Genomic DNA, 21,170 nt, shown 5'->3' on the forward strand with positions numbered 1-21,170 from the left:
TTAGTCAAGCTCTGAAGTTGCCTAACTTAAGTTCTTAAATGACAGAGAAAGAAACACACATTTTCTGGATAGGAATAAAGTGTAGTCAAGATGTCAAGATGAACTGCTTGCATTGGGTAGCTCTTGATGTGCACAAGGTAAGCAGTCTAAAGGTAGAGGAACTTCAATACAAGCTTCTGCAGAAGCTTAACACTGCCATAGCTGAGTACCTTCTGAACATTAATTGTCGACACATTCTGATTTATTGTTAGATTCCACAAAGAGCCTAGACATGAAGTTTTCATGTGTTGGTGTCATCACTTTCTGACTGCCTCTCAGCTCATGTTCTGGTATTTCAATCTGGTACGTTTGGAATTTTCCTGTCAACAAGGCAGATGGCCTGCTATTGAGAGGTAGCATTAGCAGAACAAAATGTTAAAACTGACAGGGTATGTTTTACAAGGGGAATATCTTACAAGAGGTTCCCTTGTGCAGAGCTTGATGAAGGGAGAGTAAGGGCAAGGGGTGTTTTCAGCAGAAGCCACTTGGAGTCAGCAGAGATGGTCAAAAGTAAAGAAAAAAGAAAAAAAGGTCATGCCAGCTGCTGCATATCCCTTTATAGCAAATACAACATAAGAACGTTAATGCTAATATTGTATTATTCAATAATACGTTACAAATTTAATATTCATTAACACAAGAACATTAATATTAATGTACTGTCTGAAAGGACTAAAATGTATGAGGATTGCTTTTTATCCTGAGTCACTGTCCAGCAGGAAAACACAGTAAATGGAGACTGAGCTTTGTAGAAGTACTGACAACATCCTGCACCATATTGAGCACTTGGTAGTTTTACTGTTCCTGATGAAAAAAAAATCCATCAAATTTTTCTTCTGTCATTCTCCTAATGTAACCAGATCAGATGAAAAATTTGCTCAGATCTGTGAAAAATACTTCTAGCTACAGAGATGGACACACAAACTTCTAGTGTTTTACCACCCTTATTGCAAAAAATGTTATATCTAGTTTAAATCTACTCCCTTTTAGTTTAAAACTATCACCCCTTGTCTTATTGCAATAGGCCCTGCTAGAATAGAAACTTTGACCTGAAAAAACAGAGATGGAGTCTCTGTGTGGGGGCACAGCTGACATAGGACATACCCCAAGGAGCAGATGCACACAGTCATGTTCAAGCTGCACAGTAAATGGACAGCATAAAAGGGTCCCTATCAATTATGGGGGAAAGAAGGGAGATTTTTTTTTCCTAGCAATTACTATTTAGAACTTCCATACAGGCACTTTAGAAGCTGAATGTCAGAAACAGCCATGGTTCCTGTCTTGGTTAGACAATCAAAGCACTTCATTTTGAGCTGTGTTTGTGAGCACCCCGTGTGACAAGCGTCAGTGTGTAATGAGAGGTAAAAAGGCAGCCAAAGAGATTGAGAGTGCCAAAATAATCCCTTCTCACAAACCAGGCAAGGGAGAGAGGGGGAGACCTCCCAAACCTTTAACCAAAGACACTTTCAGGATCAGGTGTTTTATCCTTTCTTCTTGCTCCCCTGCAGACTTGCCCTGTACATTCAAACAAGCTATTTGTGTTGGAAATAAAATATCCTCAGTTTTGGTAATGGCACACATTCTATTGAAGCCTCAGAATGTTTACTCTGCATGCCTGCAGCATGTTTGCAGCATGTCTAAAGTGTCATATAAGTTCCTTTGAAACTGGATTTAATTTATGCATCTCTTGAAGTCTGCTGACTATTTCCAAACACTCTACTAACAAGGGAGGAGCAGTTTCATGTCACCACTGGGAAGAAATTACCAACTGGCTAGAAATTACTGACAGATTTTTGCTATCTACTAAGATAAAGGGAAATGCAACCCTCACCAAACTGGAGGAAAATATCTTAATTCTCCAGCAAGTTAAAGCAGAAGACTGTAAACTACAGGATGAAGTAAATGCTCAACAAACCTGGGCTTTTACCTCAGTCTAGAATGCAGACTCTGGAGACAACTGTAGAGAAACAAGACAGCCCAGGTGCCTCGAGTTACCAAAGAGTGGGTGTGAGTCCACCTGTGCCTGATTAGGACAGGCCCCTATTGGGCATGAGCAAGACCAGGGGGCCAATAAAGGTGGGACACACTCACAGACCCACTCACTCTTGTGCGAGGCAATGAAGAGGTCAGCAGCTCATCGAGCCTCAGGAGCAAGAAAGGCTACAGACAACTCTCTCCTTAGTTTTCAGCTTTGCCAAGTAAAGGTTAGTAAAATTTAATTTTTTTCCACCCTTCATATCCAACCTGCCTCTTTTTAAGCTTCCTATTAATTTTTTTGCTAATGTGTAAGCCGTCCAGTGCACCCTTCTCAGTCACCAGCTATCCTTGTTCCCTGCCTCCCTGAAGAATCCTTCTGAGAAGTCTGTTCCAGCCCAGCAGTCATTGCTTTTCAAAAAACATTTGTCTGAAGTGATACACTTATGTGCAGAGCAAACAACAGTCTGAGTTTTATCTGAATTTGGAGGTAAATACCTCCCAGTCCTAACTCATCTGCTGTTTGTCCATAAACTTTGTCTTAAAAGGCCTATTTCAGGAGAGTGGGTTGGCTTCAGAGAAGGCAGATGGCTTTGTAGTAAAAACGTAATACATGTATACTACATATATAAGTAGGATGTCTTATTTGCATTTAGTTTTGCTATCTCAAGCATTAGAGAAAGAGTGTTATAATGGACAGCTACCAAATGGTTTTGTACTGCATAAGGTGGTGATTAATGACACAGGAAACAATTCTGTTAGGAAGGAGTTAACAGAAGGTTTCCTATATGAAAGGAGAAAGGGCTTTTTGCCTCTAGATCTATTATTCCTTTCTCTTGGTTTATGATCTGGACAGGAGCCTCTGATATGTTTACAGGTTTGGAAAATCTTGATTTGGGAGATTCAAATATTCTATTCTGTTGCTGGCTTCCTAAGCCTTGTATCTTGTCTTCTCATGTCCAGCTATGGGCACAGAAGGAGGTCTGAGAGGTAATGTCCAGGACAACCTAACTTTTGCCAGTCTATTTACTATAGTGACTATTAAAAAAGCTTTTTATCTGTTGTTAAGATGCTAACTAGTACTGCCTCTGTTTCCCTAGGCTTCTGTATTGCTATCTGTGTCTCTTGTTTTAAAACAGGTTGTTTGTGAAAAGCTCTTGCAGATTTTATTCTGTACTTGTTCCTATGCATTACAAAGTGTCTGCTATTCTCACTAGGCCATGACAAAACCAAAGCAGTAATAGGGCTAGTGAAAACAACCACTCACCCTTCTATTCTCTTGAAAAATAACTACATCCATACAAGGCCTGTTGATTTTCAGGTCAGAGTAACCCTGTATCAGGAAGAAAGTTGATTAAGCCCCTGTCTTTCATCATTGCAGTATTCTGAATTTCTTCTTCAGGAAAAAAACAGGTGGTCTCTGTATTGCCCCTTGTTACTTCATAGTGAGCTGCTCCAGAGGACTGGAAAGTTGCCAAGTATTTTCCCATGGAAAACTCTAATGTGGATCCTTGTGCTCTTGCTGGACATTTTTTTCCATCATACTTAGAGTTGAACTGTTATGGTACAGCAGAATTATATTAGGATGAAGTGATTTTGGTAGGAATAATGAGGCTTAAACAAATGTTAGTTGGGAACTTAGTCACCAAATGTGTCTTAGGTAACTCCTACTCTTCCAACTACAAAGAATTCCAAGTGGCACAAAGTGGCAATTGGTTGTGTACAGGCTTGCTCCCAGGCAACTCTGTTTTACCTCTTGTGCATCCTCTTTTGCATGTTCTGTCTTCTTGCTTTTCCTGTCCTTAAAGCTATTTATCTATTCATTTTGATCCCTTCCTTTCTCATTTTGGTGGCTTTGAAGAAGGGAATAGCTAAAATTATGGGAAGTTCTCAACTGGTTAGGCAGATTACCTTGTAGAGTGACCTCCACTGATGAAAAATATGCCAGTAAATAGGTAAACCACACTACTTTTGACTGTTAATACAGCTTCAATTAAGACATGACTGCACAGAGGGAGGTAGAAAGGAAAAAGAAGATGAAAGAGAACAGCAGGCATACTGGTAGCTGGGAAGCACATGAAAAGAAAATGTATTATTTTCAGCCCTCACTCTGTGGCCCATATTCTGCCCTTCTCACAGACCTCTTCAGAGGCAGTTAGATAATCTGCAGGAAGAGAGAAAATAATTAGGCAAAGGCCTCTTTTGCCTTTCAGAATCTGTTACAGTGAATAAGAATTTTAGGTGAAGGTTTCCTCCAAGCATTAATCAGCAAAGGAATTAATCACATTTCAATTATGCATTGTAAGCTTCAAAGTGAACAGCCTACTTGCAGAATGTAGTGGTTAGCTTTGATTCACTGTTTCTGCCACATTGTCTGCAGATGCAGTAGAAAAAGTCCAGATGCAGTATTTTCCAGCAATTCTGTATTAGAAAATAAGGAATTTCAGTGGGGTTTCAGGAAGGTTTCATCTCAACTGTCAGTCCAGAGTGGTCCAGTCAGTCAATAATTAGGATGAAACAACCCAGCGTTTCAAATTTCAGTATTAAATTAACACCTAGGAGATGCAGTGTTGGAAGCTAACCATCAAAGTGGTGGTAGTGCTTCCATTTCATAGAATCATAGGATCATAGAATGGTTTGGCTTGGAAGGGACCTTAAAGTTCCAAAGCTCTCTGCTGTGGGCAGGGACACCTCCCGCTAGAGCAGATTGCTCCAAGCCCCATCCAACCAGGCCTTCAACACTTCCAGGGATGGGGCAGCCACAGCTTCTCTGGGCAGCCAGTGCCAGTCTCTGACAAACCTGATGGTTATGTATTTCTAATTCCTAATCTGAATATATAGTTTTTCAGCTTCAAATCATTATCCCTCATCTTATCACTATCCATTCGTGTAAAAAGTCCCTCTATAGCTTTACTATAGCTCCCTCAGGTACTGGAAGGTGCAATACGGCCTCCTCTCTTCTCCAAAATGGAACCACCCCAATTCCCTCAGACTGTCTTTAAAGGAGAGGTGCTCCAGCTCTCTGATCACCGTCATGGCTCGACTAGGAGATGCAGGGTTGGAAGGAAACCACTGGAGGATGAGGTGGTGGTAGTGCAGCCACTTGTCCCTGTGCAGTCTGATGGGCCCTGCTGTCGTATTGGCAATTTCATGGATTTGGTGGGTCCGTAGTTGTCACCACATCTCAGGTCCAATGCAGCATTCCCCTGGCACATCCCTAAGAAACCTGCTGTGCTCTGTAACGTGTATTTCTTCACAGATATCACGGTTATGTTACGCAGGTGAATTCAGATTTTCCTTAACAAAATGGGCTATGGAAATAGGCGTTGAGTAGCACATATCCAGAGGGAGAAATACAGGTGGCTGACATGTGAGGCGAAAAGCGGCAAGCTCAGGTACCCATTTACCCGGGCTGGCGGTGGTCCAGTCCGATGGCAGCTCCGGTGGCATTTCTCAAGCCTCCAGGCAGAAGCCGCCCGAAGCTGGGGACACCGTGCGGGACGCTGGGCTGGCGGCCAGGAGCCGGACTCCGCTGCCCTTCCCGTCACCATGGCTGCGAGCGGGGGCCGCGCTCCGCTTCCGCCCGCCGCCGGATGTCGCCGGGAGGGCTCCTGACCGGAGAGGCGCGTCCCTGTCGGAGCGCGGTGCCGGGCTCCTCGCTGCAGCCCTTGCCCCTCTCGTCCGCCTCCTCCTGCTCCTTTCCCCGCTGTCCATTGCCCTGCCTCTTCCCGCCCGCCGGCCCCGGCTGTGGCTGACAGGTGAGTGCGGGGGGCTGCGGCTCCCCCATCCCAGCTCCCCTCAGTGGGGCGCAGACCCTCCGCCATCTTCCCGCCCGGAGAGACCCCCCCCCGCCGGCAGCGGCTCCCCCAAGGGGCTGCGGCACGGCCCGGTGCGGTGCGGGGGAGCCGCGGGGCAGGGCCGGGGCGGGAGGGTCTGGGGGGAAGCGGTGCGGTGCGGGCAGCCGGCGCTACCTGTGCGGGGGCCGCCGCCTCGCCAGGCCCGTGGCGTGGAGCGGAGCCCCTGGCTCGGCATCCCCTCCCAGCCCCTCTGTCCCGGTGTATTTCCGCGTGAAATGGCTTGCACGTTATTCCTTAAAAACCGAAATAATTGAAAATTAGTGTTTCTTCTTCTGCGTGTTCCCCCCGCCCCCATTTTAAAAAATATTATTATTTTTTAAAATTTATTTTAACACTCCCATCCCGGAGCTGTAGGAATGGTTCCAGGTCTGCAGCCAGTGAAACTCAGGATGCCTGCTGAGGACGCTCAGCTCGCTAACTTTGTTTATGTGCTACTGCATATCCTGAGGACCAAGCCAAGGGTAATGCCTCATTAGGTTACAGTGAGCCCAGATCCTCTGACATGTGTGCAAATGGAATAAAAATGAAACACCCGGATGCCTTGAAGCGAGGCACAGCTGTGTGAGGAGGGGAAGCTCTGTATGTGATGGGACAGGGTGGAATTAGTGATCTGCAGCTGGAGGATGACTTGAAACTGAGATGGGCTAAAGGTGTGCCTATAAAGAGCCATTAGCATATTGCTCTCTTTTCCTGAGCTAAGCCAGTGAAAACAAATTTGAGGGAAGAATTAATACACTTAATGTATTCAGATGTTAGGTTCTAGTTGCTTAAGAAAACTAAATATGCAAAGATGAGGAGAACTTTTTAAAATTAAACATTGAACAACAAACAGTTCAAGGACATCTTGGTGTTTGCAAGAGAAGAAACATCTATTTATGTTTTTTTCCAACTTGTTATGCCTTCCAGATTATGAAAGTTTTTCATGACAATTGTAGTGTTTTTAAGTGTGCTTCCTATAGCAGTAATTCATGTAAGAGTTATGTAAAGAACTGGTGGAACAGCCTCTTTAAAGTGATTCAGTGTCATTGAGGACACCTTGAAATTATACAAATGTATTGTTCAGGCACCCATTTTGCAACATTGCAGCACTATGTATCTCCTTGAGCAAATTCCAGAATGAGTTTCCCAAGCAATCCTGCTACTGGCTTTTCTGATGTGATATTTTGTTAAGTAAGCTGGTAACCTTAAGAATCCTCAAGCATGTTTTCTAATGAGTGGTTTACACTAGATAAAATTTTGTGTGTGTCAGCCCTAACGTGTCTTGTTATAATTTTAAATGTAGCTTTGTGTGTTGTGGACTTTGGAAGTTATTTTAAAAAAGGGGCCTGTACCAAATCTTAGTATCTGAGTCAGAGACCACTATAGTGTGGGGTTGTTTTTTTTTTCTTTTGTGTGTGGTTTTTTTTTTTCTTTCTTTTTTCCCAATGCCAGTTGTTTATTGTCTACATTTGCCCCTAAACTAGGTTTATCACGTTAAAATCTAAAGGTACCTCTTCCTAAGGTGACATTGTCTTTCTCATGTAGACACACCCTTCCACCATCTTTGTTTTAAATTTAGGACGTTTTTAAAGGATGCAGTCTCTTGTATGGACTGAAATGCTTGAGAGTTCTAGTACAGTCACAGAAGAAGTATTATGAGTGTGGTGATAGTGTCTTAGAAGAGGAGCTTACTTCTACAAAATCAAGAAATGTCACAGCTAGTATGTATCAAGTAAGGAAAAGTCAAGTGGTATTGCGTTTTGTATGTCTGAGATGAGGTTGAGATTGTTTTATGTCATGGAAGTTTTAATAAGTCTTGGAGATAAGACTGGTATCTTGCCTTGTATGGTGAAGACCAAGGTAGGGGCTTGCTCTGGAGGCCACCACTCAAATATCTGTGAGGAAAGTTTGCTGCTACTCAATGTGTGACCAGTGAGGAATGGACAGGAATTGGAGTGATCTCCTTACAAACCAGAATGGTGTGTTGTTTTCTCATCCTTGAGTAATACCCGTGGACTGTTTTGAGAATGTCTTAATATTTCAAGATGGAAGGACTGGGTACTTGCAGTGTTGTGTGTTGTTAGTGCCGGAAGATTTGGCAGTTCTCTGTGGTATGCCATATGAGGAAATGCTTCAGGAATGTGCTGTACAAAGGATATTTATTGGTGCTTCAGAAGAGCTTATTAAATGTGTTATAGTTAGTGTCCAAGTTACTTAATTTCATTGATGTCTTAAGCAGTAAAAGATTCTAATTTACTAGCAAGTAATATATTCCCAAATGTAGAGCAATGACATCAGAGGTCACTCTGCTTGCATAAAAGCAGAGCAGGAGTTTGTCTAGTAAATTGTTAGATTATACATAGGTAATAAATACCTAAATATTGTTTGTTTAGAGGCTAGCAAGTAGGATTCTGTCCTCTGAATGCAGTGCAGGGGTTCCTTAAACAAATACTGCTTTAAACAACCTTTGCTCTTGAGCTTCCTAAGGATTCCTCACCCTCAGGTCTTGTATTTGTGTGCCTGTGTGTAGGCTACTAAGCTGCTAGGGATTTACTAATACAGGAAAGGGAGCTACAGTGTCTGTAAAACAGCTAAGGAAGTAGAGTAGCCTTCAGATATACTTCAGGATTTAACCAGCAGGTTAGCAGGACCTAGTGCTATTATCTATTGAATGCTTCAGTGAAGTCTGCTAATCAGTACCTATTAGTAGAACAAGGTATAATATATGCTCAGAGGCAACAAACTAGTGTTAAAGGTAAGATTATATTGTACCTTGTGTCGTTCAGTTGAAACAGTTGGTACACTCAGCAAGCCTACGTGGCACAGGTCTTGAAAGCTGTATGTTTCCAGGCATCAGCAATTTCACTTAACAGGTCTTGGGCTGATGGTTATTAGTGGGCCCAGGCAGCTTTTTTCTATATTTAAATTAATAAAAAACAAAAACCAAAAAACCCACAAAACCCCCAAGTTTTATAGTTGTTTTAAAATATTATTTAAAGTAAGTCTTTATGGTAGAAAGTACAATTTCTTGCTTTAGTAGACTGTTTTGCAGGTCAGATCTTCACTGCATTTTGGTGTGATTGCAGTATTTGCTGACATATTTTAATTAGGAAGATCAGAGCTTGTTAGTGTCAAACTCAGGCTAGTTTACACTACAAATCTTGGTGTTAGAAGCTTGTTCAGGTTAGATACTAATGTATTAAAGCCTTTATAATTTATTTCCAGCTGTATAACATAACTAAAATTCATTAGTGAAACTTCCTTACTATGCCTTCTGTCAAAGGGAGGTTGTCACCTTAGTGATGGATGTTTTAGATTTTGAAGAACTTAGTTTTGTTTGAAAGCATTCTTCATTAGATTTAGAAAAGAATTATTAATGTAATGCTCCATTGGATATTGTAAGGTGGTTACCCTTATCAGTGGTTCTAGCATCACCCATGATGATCTTGAATATTTTTGTTTCCTAAATATTTATCTCTAGAAAAACAACCAGTTGTACAAAGAAGTCTCTGTTTAGACTGATCTATCTCAGTCTGCTGTAATCTTGGGACTTGCATTTATTAGTGGCACTTGAATGTACAGCATAATGTACAGCATCTTTGAAACAAATTCTTCACTGAATATCTCAAAATGGGAGTTATTCCTTTAAATTAGATTTCTTTGAGTATTAATAAAGATTGTAGTGGTGATACTTAAATTCCCTTAACTTACGAGTAATGCTGTCAAATCAAATTATGTGTAATTAAGAACTTAATAACTGTAATAATTGTCTTTCTTTCCACTTTCCCTTTCCACACAACCCTCCCAACATCTTTATATTAAGGTTTTAATGGTGCATAGGACAATAATTACTATTGGAAAGAGACATTTCTTCTCACGTAGTATACACTAAAATTTTCCTGTAAATAGCATTTAATAGCTTCTTAAGATAACACACAAGTATGGTAAAATTGTTTCTGTGTTGTTTTTTAAGTGGTTTGTGTTTGTTGGTTTTGGTTTGGTTGTGGTAGTTTTATTTTTTATTGTTTTTCATCAACAATCCTTTAAATACTAAGTTATTACTATTGCTAAACTGTACACAAAATGGAGCAGGAAGATCTTGGGTAAGCGGTGTTGCTGAAACTTCCTGATGCTTTCCCTTTCCAGAGTTGTGTGTTGTCTTCAATGAACAAAAAAGGAAATGCAGTGCTCTACCCATCCTGTCTGTGCACTGACAGTTCTCAAAACAGATTTTCTCCCTGGTTTCAGCAGCATGCATCGTGCAGGAATTCTTTCCTTTCAGTAGTCTTGTTCTGTGTTGGAGACAAGTAGTAGTTGATTGCTACAGTGAATTTTTAAGTTTAGCTAGACCAGTGTGTCACTTTTGGTGCCATTTCTCTATTGTAGCTGAGTAAAACAGTAATTGATTACACATCTGCTCTTCACTGTTACTCTGAAATATTTCCTGTGACTGAATACATAGTAACATCTGTTACAGAAAGGTAGGTGGCAGAACTTTAATTTAATGCACTGTAAAATATGCTGAGTTTAATTAAACAGCATAACTGAAATACCAAAGTATCTTTCCATTTAGAATGTAGTAATCACCTATGGTCTAGATGTTTTCTAGGACACATTTTTCTCTCCTACTTCTGCTGATTAACTGTGTCAGAAATTCATTTGGTACCATTCTCTTGGGGCTTTGACTGATCATTGTGTGAATGACACTATGCAAATGCAGCATTTTCCAAAATGATGGAGCAGAAAGCTCAGTGTCTCCTAAGCTCACTTGAAGTAATTCAGTACTTGTGAACTGCCACCCTTATTGAATATGTTTTAGTAATACTACGTTTTTGGTTTGGTTTATTTTGTTTTTTTCTCCGGAAGTGCTTCTGTTTTTAGTCTTGATTGCTCATTTTTAGCTTTTGTGAATTTGATTTCTTTTGGCTCAGGAAGCAAGAGTCCCATACTTTATGATGATTTTTCATCTTGTAGAATTACTACAAAGAAGGAAAGCGAATGTATCTTTTCAGAACCTTTTTGTAACACTGAAAAGTTAAGATTAACTGCATCTGACTAATGATATATAATGGGTCATTTTGAGCCTTTTTTTTTTTTACTTTGTTTGACTGGGATTTGGTGCTTAGCCTTGACTTGTGTTGATGTTTTCCCCCACCCCCGTTTCTGGTTGTGTGGTGTGTTCTAACTTCAAAAGTTGAAAAAATGTGAAAGACTTTGACTGGTTTGTATACTACTGACTGTTTCACTAATCAATATTTAATATGGTTTTCATAGGATATGTAACATGACTCTGATATTCTGGACAGGTAATTTTCACTGTTTGAAAACCTTACATAATAAGGGGAATCAGGTAACTGCTAGAAATGAGCACCTTATTTATTTTTTTTTATAGCATCATATTGCCAAGGATCTGTAATGTGAAATCTATTCTTAAAAACCCTGTAGCTTCCTAGTAATAAAATTAACATCAAGATAGCTTCACTTTGACAATTTCAGAACTAATATTTAAAGGGACACTGTCACTTTTTAAAACTGAATTTACATCCTGGTTCTAAAAACTTTTATATTTATTGTTCCCTTACTGAAAGTTTATAAGGCTATTTGCTGGAATTCAGAATAGTACTGAAGGCAGTGAAGCAAGTCCCCTTTGGCATCTCCTTCCTACCCTCTGTGTGCCCATGCCTGCTTATTGCCTCTTTGGTTGCAGCTTGGCTATGGCTGTGTACCCTCTTGCAGAGCCTGGGGAGCAGTGTGCATGCTGGCTCTCTCCAGAGCAGTGCATGAGACATGTGGTCATGCTGGTGCATGAGGAGGGTGCAGTTCCTGGCAGTGATGCTGGCTGCAGGGCAAGTGCTGCTGCCAAATCATGGGAGGTGTTTTCTTACCGAGTCTTTTGTGTTTGCTCATGAGCTGTGTAAGTAGAAACTTCCGTGTAGTTAATATGAGGACTTCACTGTGTAAAAATGTAATCTTATGCATTTGACCGTGTCCCTTTAAATTTCTCGTGCTAGAATGTATAGCTGCCAAATCTGTATGGACTGATTCTGAGTGGTGCAGTTGGTTGACCTGAGGGAAGTCATAGCACCCAGAGGGACCCTGGCAGGCCTGAGGATTGGGCCCACACCAACCTCCTCAAGTTCAGCAAGGCCAAGTGCAAGCTCCTGCACCTTGGGATGGGGTAGCCCCCAACATCAGTACAGACTGAGGGATGAATGGGTTGAGCCCCTTGGGAATACTGGGGGATGAAAGATTGGATGTGAGGCAGCATCTCAGAGACTTGCAGCTCAGCCAGCCAGTTGTACCCAGTCATTGGCAGTGGTGCACAACAGAGATGGACTTGTTAGAAGGTGGGCTGGGAAACCTTTCCTGAGAAGAAAGACTGAGAGTGTTGAGGTTGCTTAACCTGGAAAAGAGAAGTCTCTTGGTACACCTTATTGTGGCCTTTCAATACTTACAGGAGGGCTTATGAAGAAAGATGTAGAGAGGTTTTCTATCAGGGCCTGTAGTGACAGGACAAAGGGTAATAGTTTTAAATGGAAAGAGGATAGTTCTAGATCCTTCTAGATAAGGAAGAAATCTTACAATAACGATGGGGAGTCACTGGAATGGGTTGCCCAGCAAGGTGGTACATGCCCCATCCTTGGAAACATTCAAGGTCAGGCCTGGCAGGACTTTGAGCAACCTGATCTAGTTGAAGGTGTCCCTGCTTATTGCAGGTGGGTTGTACTAGATGGCCTTCCAAGGTCCCTTCCAGCCCATACTATTCTATGAAGCAATGTGGAAAAGTATTTCTTGGCAAAATCCTTTCAAAAACAAGTAGTTTGGCGGCAGAGGTTACATGGAAGTAACATAACAATGCCTGGCAAAGCATAAACCCTGTGCACATATCTGTGTATAACTACAGCTCAGGAGCTGTATTTGGCAGGAAATAGAAATCAGATCTTTTTTTCCACAGATCTTAAGTGAAATGGTGTTAACCGATTTATGTTTTTATATGTAACTATATGTATATATAGATATAAAACTGTTTAACATATCTGTGTATGTGGACACAGAGTTTGGTGCTTTGGGCCCTGAAAATAATCCAAATGTTGCAGAAACCAATAAACTAAAAGCCATTGAAAGAAAGAGTGTTTCACAGAGGAGGAGAATTCATGTATGGTTGGGATCCGATCACATTTTGAAAAAATACATGAATATGGCGAACACTGAAAACCTGGTTCCTAATTGTTGACCATGTGTCCAGGAACAGGGTGATACTTAGGAAATCCCAGAAAATTGACAATAACTTGTTTATGAGATGGGCTTTTTAAAATTTCAGTCCCGTCTTTCTGTAGCAGAGGAATGTAGCTATAATGGAAAAAATAAGAAATACAGGAACTACCCAGTTGTTCTTCTTTATTTGAGAACATAGCTAATTAGTTACTGCTGATTAATCACACGTAAAAACCTCTGGTGGGATTAGGTGCAGGGGAGGACTGTACAGAGTCCAGAGGAAATGAACAAAATCATTTCAGTGCTGTACAAAACACTGCTGTGACCTGAATTTTATTTTAGATTCACAGTGGAATTGATGTCATGTCACTGACACCAGTTTTGGAACTTGGGTGTTCCAAAAGCTAATTAAAATACCAACTTTTTAAATAAGAAAATTTGAGGATGGAAGGACATTAAAACATTAACTAAATCTAGACCTATTTTGATATAAATTTAAATATCCTTATGTAATATCATTTTGTGATATAAAACTAAAAGCAAATTCAAAGCTGTTTTTATTGATGGTACATACTGTGTTTTCAGTAAGCAGTGCTTTTCCTTGGCTTTATGATATGTTAAGAAGCTGAAAATACCTTGTCAGAACCACAAAGTGGTTAATGCCTGGTCTTGTTAATTGTGATGGTGCTCATTCCTAGCTTGAGATCTAGCGTGTTGGCGGATCTTAAATTGGAAGTGGCTCTGGGTTTGGTTTAAATTTTCTCTGATCAGCTTATTTGAAAGGAAGCTCAGTTGCCTTGTCAGCTTTGCCAACTCTGCTCTCCTATTCCTCTGCAGACTATTGCAGCTATTTTAAGTTGTAATTGTTATTTCAGAAATTACTTATGCTGGAGAATGAATTATTTTCTTCTCAATGTTCATGATTGAAAAATTGAGTAATCAATCTTAAAAACATTTGAAATGTTAAACAGCTGTTTCTGTTGAATATCAGGTTTAATAAAAAAAAAATCCAGTAATTAAATGCTTGCAAAAAAAGTTTTTGACAGTACGGAACATATTCTCCACATTTATGCATGAAATCAAACATAATTTAATTTTCCTTAAACAGGGAAAAGCAGTAGATCATGCATGGTAATATTAACTGGTGATACTGTCAGGTGTTTTCAAGGATATTAAAATTTGTATTTGGCTTTAACAAACTTACAAAATTAAAAGCAACAAAACCTGGTAAGTCAGGTGCACTTCCACTCTTCTCCTGAGTTTATGGGCACTTCTGCTATGCAAGAAGGTGAAACTGAGCTCTCAAAAATGGTGGAAAATATGTAATTAAAATAAATTTCTGCATATGTGTAGACAAGTGCATCTCCAAGTGCATATTAAATTTTGAATGCTAACGCTTAAATGTTGCTAACTAGTTTCTTAACCTGACAGTGTCCCTAAATTATCATGTCTTTTTGCTTTCGTTTTCCAGCTGGATTTTAATTTTGCATGCATTTCAGTGAAATACAGTATGCATAATAATTGTTTCCTGGAAACATTTTGAGGCTGTCTTTGCTAGTGTTCTCCAAAATGAGCAAGGTATTTATTTTCCTTTAGTGGAGGTTTGTTAACTAATAAATAAGTAGTCCAAAAGCGATTCCACTTTATTTACAAATATGCATACGTGTTTTTGAACTTAACATTATTTGAAGAGTAGCTGTAAGGAATAGGGATCCCTTCTGAGAAAAAAAATTAAACTCTGGTTACTTTCACAGAGCAATTTGTAATGTGTGATCCTTGTCCTTAGTTTATCATAGGAGCCTCTGTGAAGCTGTTTTTTTGAAGTAATGCCAATAGAAAGTGGAAGTTGTGCATCTGCTCGGCAAGCAAAGCAGAAACGTAAATCTCACAGCCTTTCCATCCGAAGAACCAACAGTTCCGAGCAAGAACGGGCAGGACTGCAGAGAGACATGTTGGAAGGGCAGGTAAGATAGCACAATGCTGCTTGGGTAACTTCCATCACTTCTTCATGAGAGTTTTATATGTGGAGAAATGAAATAAGTAATGAAATATGTTCGGTAAAGCTGCAGGAACTTTCTTGCTTCAAACCTGTGGAGTTTCTTAATGGGTTTTGTGTATTCTTAAAGGAATGAGAAAACCACAAAGAAATATAAAAAACAGCCTAATTATTTAGCTGCACCTCCCTGCCCTCCCCCTCCATTTAAAGATTGGTTCTTGTTTCAGTAAGTTTTTAATTTGGAAAAATAACAACTCAGGAATAGCAGTAAACTTGGGAGAGAAGGAATAATACTTGTTATTACGACTTGCTGATAGGGAAAGTATTAGTGGGAACGCAGTTCTGCATTCCTTCCATAAAGTAAATAAACATTGCCTGCTTGATAGAGGCATGTTCTAACTTAAATTTGTGTTTTGTTTTGTTTTTCTTTTGGCTCAAATGAAGGCATGCACCTGCGTCTAATAAGCTTCAGGGAAAGAACAATCACAAACTTCTCCAATTTTCTTAATTATGTCAGTTGGTGTACAGAATGCAGTCTGGAGCCACTTGGAATGTTTCACCAACAATATTGAGATTAACTGTAGGCAAGGCTCCTACAGGAAGTGTTTGAGGTGCCAAAGATAAGCAAGTATCAGTTTGAAAACTATAGTCAAGTTGACTAATGCAGGCCTGGCAAAGATGATGCAAAATTTTTTTTTTTATCAGAGAGGTGCTTTGAATACTAACAGCATTTACCTACAAGAAACCTCACTTTCTGGACTCCATGTTAGTTTTTTGGAAAAAAACAGAGCCAAAGTTTTGCTTCTAGTAATCTGGAAGTTGGAGAATGCAAGTACTTGGATAGAAAACTGTGCATGCGTTTGAACTATTACAGCTGCACTTCAGGAAAGGAGCTAAGGGTGGGAGAGAGGTTAAGGTGTGCTGTCACTTCTGTGTAGTAAACCAAAAATATAAGCCATTTTAGTATTTCTTGTAAAACTCTGGAAATGTATTTTTATTTAATTTTGTTGACCTTTAACCTTGAACAGCCAGTGGCAGATTCTAATGAATAGAAAGTGTTAATGCTCCTTCACAGTGGAGCTGTAAACCACATGGGGTCTAGAGAAGTATGTTTGCAGGTAAACAGATAACATTATTTCTTAGTATTTTAATAAGCTAATATAAATAATGCCAGTTTTACAGAGAGTAAAGGAAGTTAATACATTTTAGTGTGCTATTTACTTTAGAACAGGTTTAGATTTGCTTATGCTTTTCTACATCGCCTTTCCTGTTTTGAAAGCTATAGGATAGCTTAGTTGCTTTCATAACATAGCTGTATGGAATTATCAGGTAATTGAATAAAAAATAATTCTTCTGTCTTTGGCATTTCTCTTAATAGAGTTTCATTTGTGTAGTATTCCTTTTTATATCAGTTTTGTTTCAAGTCAGTGTTAATTTGGACCTGTATCATGTTCTGATTGATTTGAATGCAAGAACAAAAGTACTGCCTCGAGGGAGAGGAAGTGATCATGCCAAAAGGAGAATCCCCTTGTGGGGCATAAGGAACACAGGATCACCTCTTTGAGCACGAGACATGTTTCTGTCAGCTTAAAGTAGCTGTAAAACTGATTTAAAACTGAATTATGCACACAGCAGATGTGTTCTGTGTCACGGCGATTAGTGGTTTCTTATACTCTTCTCCTTAAAATTGATGTTCAGAAACAATTTACAAGATTGGGATTGTGATAGGCTTTTGTAATTGTTTCTGAAGGCAGACAGTGTGACTATATAAACCAAAACATGAGATAAAATTCTGGTGGTTCAGATGCTGACTTTGGTGGAAGGCACATGCTGCCCTCTGATGGCTCACATGCACAGGTTTCTTCCTAATTCAGTCAGTTTATGGGAATGAAACCAATTTCTTTTGGATTGGGTTTACTGGAAGACATAATAATAAAGCAAGCCATAATTGTTCTTAAACGTGGGTTGAATAATGAAGTTCACTTGGATTTCAGTGGTGTCCTGTGCTAACATTAAATGCTTCCTCTGTATTTCTAGACCTGAAATGTTGGTTTGTGGTGTGGCAGAAGCTGGATCAAGTTTCCTTTTTTGTTCATAGCTGATGATTTCAATATTTTGAAAACACATACTTTTGCTTTGTTTACAAAAAAGTGAATATTGCTGATGAGCACATTCCCTGTATATTTGATAGATGAACACTGATATGCTAACAGTACAGTAGACATAACACCATATTAATTTCACTTTGAAATTTGGTAACTTGTTTCCTTGCATAGACATTTCTCAGTTTTTGAACACAGCTGCATTATTTATAATTTAATTCAAAGGTATTTCTTCTCTAATTGGAAACACTTTGACATTGTAGTATAATTTTTTTTCCACCTTTATTTCTTTTTAATGAGTTGTACATATTTCTTGGTTTTATAATTTTTCTCCAATAAGGCCAAAAAAATCCCTTAGCTGATTTGAATTCTGTCCCTTGAAAGACAAAGAGTTTGTAAAATGGGTAATTTTATGGTGCACAGTGCTTTTTGTTTTGCATTCTACACAAGCAGTAATTTTAATTTTGCTCCTTGCAGTGAGAGGGAACTGTTAAAATCAGTTTAAGTTTGAAGGGCAACAGTATGAGGTATTTGTGAAGAAAAATAAACTCCCCATGTTTTACCTTCTAGGATTCTAAACTACCATCCTCTGTACGCAATACACTCCTTGAACTTTTTGGACAAATAGAACGGGAGTTTGAAAACCTGTACATTGAAAATTTAGAATGTGAGTATTTTTTTTCCCCATCAATTTATGAGTTGTTTGGACTACGACTATAGTAGTGCTAATTGAGATGCTTACCTTGGATGGTGTAATTACTGTAGCTTTTTTATGAGTGTAAGAATTGTTTTCAACTTACAGTTAAAGATGAGGTTTGTACATTTTCAGAAAAAGAACTTTCTTAGCTCTGACACAAGTAGTGAGAGCTGATGTGTGTCATCTTGGGCAAAGAAAGTGAAGTGGCTGTCTTGTTTGAATTTTGTGGCTTTACTGTGTATTTCCAGGCTTGATATTAATGATGTAATATTAGTAAATAAAATTGGAATAGTGTCTTACTTGGAAAAGTATAAAATGTGTTTTTGAATCATCTCCCTTAATACACCAAATAATGAGCATCTGCAGTTGCTCATGAAATCTAGCACTCAGATAAGGGTTCCAGGTGTATCTGCAAAAAAATGTTATTTGATTAATGATAGTAGAGTTGTATGGTAATGTAAGTGATCCATGGGGATGTAAGAGAATCCAAAGTAAGGAACAGAGGCAGTCATAAGTCATAAGCTTCTGCTTAGTATTCCTTGCTGGATTTTGGAAGCTGTGTTGTGAGTCTTGACTTTTGAATTGTGGAACGAATGTGGTTTTGGCTCAAGTCAATACAGGGTTATTGATTAATTCAGTACAGGCGTGCCATAGATTTCCCAGAAGCTGATTTGTTACTCCTTAGCCACATTTACTAGTAAAAGTAACAGTAATAAGAAGCCACTAATAGTTTAATGGAATCTTGGTCAAGATTGATCTACGGAAAATTCGGTATGAGTCTTGGTTTATGTCTTGGTGAGGCCTGCTTTTATAAAATCACAGTTGATCTTTTTTCTGTCTTTAGCATAAAATTGATTAATTACTAACTATAGAAATTCTTAAATAGTACCTTAGTGGTTAATGATAAACAATTTTTTTGGTAGTAATGTGAATTTTTGTTATTAGTACGTAGAGAGATTGATACACTGAATGAACGTTTAGCAGCTGAAGGACAGACAATTGATGGAGCTGAACTGAGCAAAGGACAACTGAAAACAAAAGGTAAGAGAACCACAAAGAGTACTAATAATGTTTTTGAATTTACTTTTTGTGTACTTTGCTGGCCAAAACTTAGAATATTATTGAAGGGAAGTAATGCCAGTTACTTATACAAATAATCTAATGAAATGTTTGAAATATTTTCCTTTGAATTTATTGTCTCAACAGCCAGTCATAGTACCAGTCAGCTTTCTCAGAAATTAAAGACAACTTACAAGGCATCTACTAGCAAGGTATGAGACAAACCTCTACTTATCAATGTGGCTCTCTTTAAGTTGTAAATTGTGGTTTCTTAAGCTTAGTAGTGCTGTTTTTTAAGGAAACCTGCCTCATGAGGAACAGTATCCTTATCTTGGCATAATCAGTTACCCATTAATTTAACCACACTACTTGACATTTCTCCAATAATTGCTACTTTTTTAAAGAATGAATATTAGAGGGGAGAGAGTGTGTGCACATGTATATCTGGGATAAGTGTGGTAAAGGGAACTCAAAAAAGTTTGATTTCATGAGGGAAATACAGAACTTTGTAGGTAGTGAACTTTTGAATAAATATTTGGGTATTGAAGTTGAAGTGGGGATTTAAGTTGGCATCTCTATGTGTACTATAGGTTTTTATGAACTGTTAAAATAATTTTTATGGTAAAGTTGAAACCATTTCTCTCTGGTGGTTTTTTTTGCAACCTTTCTGACTTTCATGCGAGTGGCTTTATTTTGACTGCTTCTTTCTTCCTACACAAGAGTCAAAGCTGCAGCCTCTTTTCTCTTGGTCCACAAGAAGTGTATAGCCAAAGGTCAGGAAAGACTGTAACTAAGTTTCTAGCTAACTTTGATCTTTCTGTCTGTATCCTGACTGGATGCAGATAGAATTCCCTAATACACTCTCTGGCAAAGTGAGATGTGAAAAGTTTTAAGAGTTCAGCAGTTCTGAAATTCTTATGTCTATATTTTTTATGAGCATTGAATCAATAATGCTGTTCTCTGAAAAAGGGTTGTGTTCCAAACTCTGTGGTAGTGGATCACAAGGTTTCTCTTCAACTCATCATCCTTTATATGTGTATGCCTAATTTAAAATCTGTCTGGGGAAAAAAAAATATATATAAAAATATATATATATATAAATTTTTTACTTTGCCCCTGTCAGTAATTAGAAGAGTCTTAAATTTTACAAACTGATTGTTTTGTGTAATTACACAGAATTACATGTTTCTCATTGCCAACCTATAAAGAGTTTAGGTTTGTTCTGAAAAAATCTTTCAGTGTTTGCTTGTTCTAATGGGAATTCTTACTCTTGACTGCTTTAACAGTTTCGAAACATACTAAGACCAAATCAATCTGTTAGTTTTCTTGAGGAAAATGCTGAGGTAAACATGCTTAATTCAAGTCCTTCTTAGGAAATTCCTTTACCAGGATACTTTTAATCCCTTAGGTGGGCTAGAAGCTTGAATTTTAAGTTGGCAAATCTTATATCAGAAAATTATGATTTAGCAGCAGGGCTTGTCCACTAGTGCCCAAGTTCTGAACAAAACGTAGGTTTAGTGCTTGGTATTCTAACAGTAATTTTTTGGGCACCTTAATGGACAAGTACCTTTAATTTAAATGCAGTTATTTGTGTATGCAGGAGTTAGTGAAATTCAGATTTTGAGGTTAAAAAGTTGTTATTGCTGATAACAGTCCCTGGCTATGATGGTTGTTTAGACACCAGGAAAACAAAGATTTTAAGCAGAAACCTAAAATAAAATTAAATGATGCAACCTGCTCCATCATAAACTAACTTCCAGGATCTCTGATCCTTTTGGATCAGGAAAAGGACTCTTAAAGAAAGATACTTCTTCACCCAGCAGCTGAAGGGTATACAGCTTTTTAGAGGATGTATTTTTTTTTTCTTTACTGTTTAATATGAATCCACAGGAAATTCTGGTAGTCGCAATATAATGCAGCTGGACTGGTTTTGAGCTGACCAAGTTTTCATTTGTGCTTCTAATATGTCCTCTTAAAAGCCAGTCTTATGGAGTGTTTTAATTTGTTTGCCATGCAGTTGTTTGAATTTGTATTGCTTTCAGTTGTTTACATGGCAAACAATTGTTTCCTTATTAACAAATCTCTGTATAGAAGGAAGTACATGAAACTATATGGCTTTAAGAATGAGGACAAACAAAGCTGAAAGGCACTCGATACAAATGGCCACTTATTTGCATTTGTATAGGATAAGTCTGAGATCTGCTGAAGTTGTTTTAAAAGACTTTCTGCAATACAGAGGGCTTTTGTAGTGA

At 38.8% G+C, this 21,170-nt stretch overlaps 1 protein-coding gene across 2 annotated transcripts in view; it reads left to right on the top strand.

Moving 5' to 3' along the window:
- Positions 1-5,595: 5,595 nt before the first annotated feature.
- The window catches only part of WDR37 (WD repeat domain 37), a 40,961-nt gene continuing 25,386 nt past the window's right edge, over positions 5,596-21,170 (top strand). Inside the window, exons 1-6 of one of the 2 annotated variants that reach the window (XM_030444884.1) lie at positions 5,596-5,771; positions 11,124-11,155; positions 14,851-15,028; positions 17,733-17,829; positions 18,805-18,900; positions 19,066-19,130. In XM_030444884.1, coding sequence (XP_030300744.1) covers positions 14,891-15,028; positions 17,733-17,829; positions 18,805-18,900; positions 19,066-19,130 — 396 coding nt within the window. In that variant the 5' untranslated portion in view covers positions 5,596-5,771; positions 11,124-11,155; positions 14,851-14,890. The remainder of the gene's footprint in view (positions 5,772-11,123; positions 11,156-14,850; positions 15,029-17,732; positions 17,830-18,804; positions 18,901-19,065; positions 19,131-21,170) is intronic. The other variant, XM_030444883.1, reaches the window with a different exon arrangement.

Source organism: Calypte anna, chromosome 2 (assembly GCF_003957555.1).
Source record: "Calypte anna isolate BGI_N300 chromosome 2, bCalAnn1_v1.p, whole genome shotgun sequence".
Classification (NCBI taxonomy): Eukaryota; Metazoa; Chordata; class Aves; order Apodiformes; family Trochilidae; genus Calypte; species Calypte anna.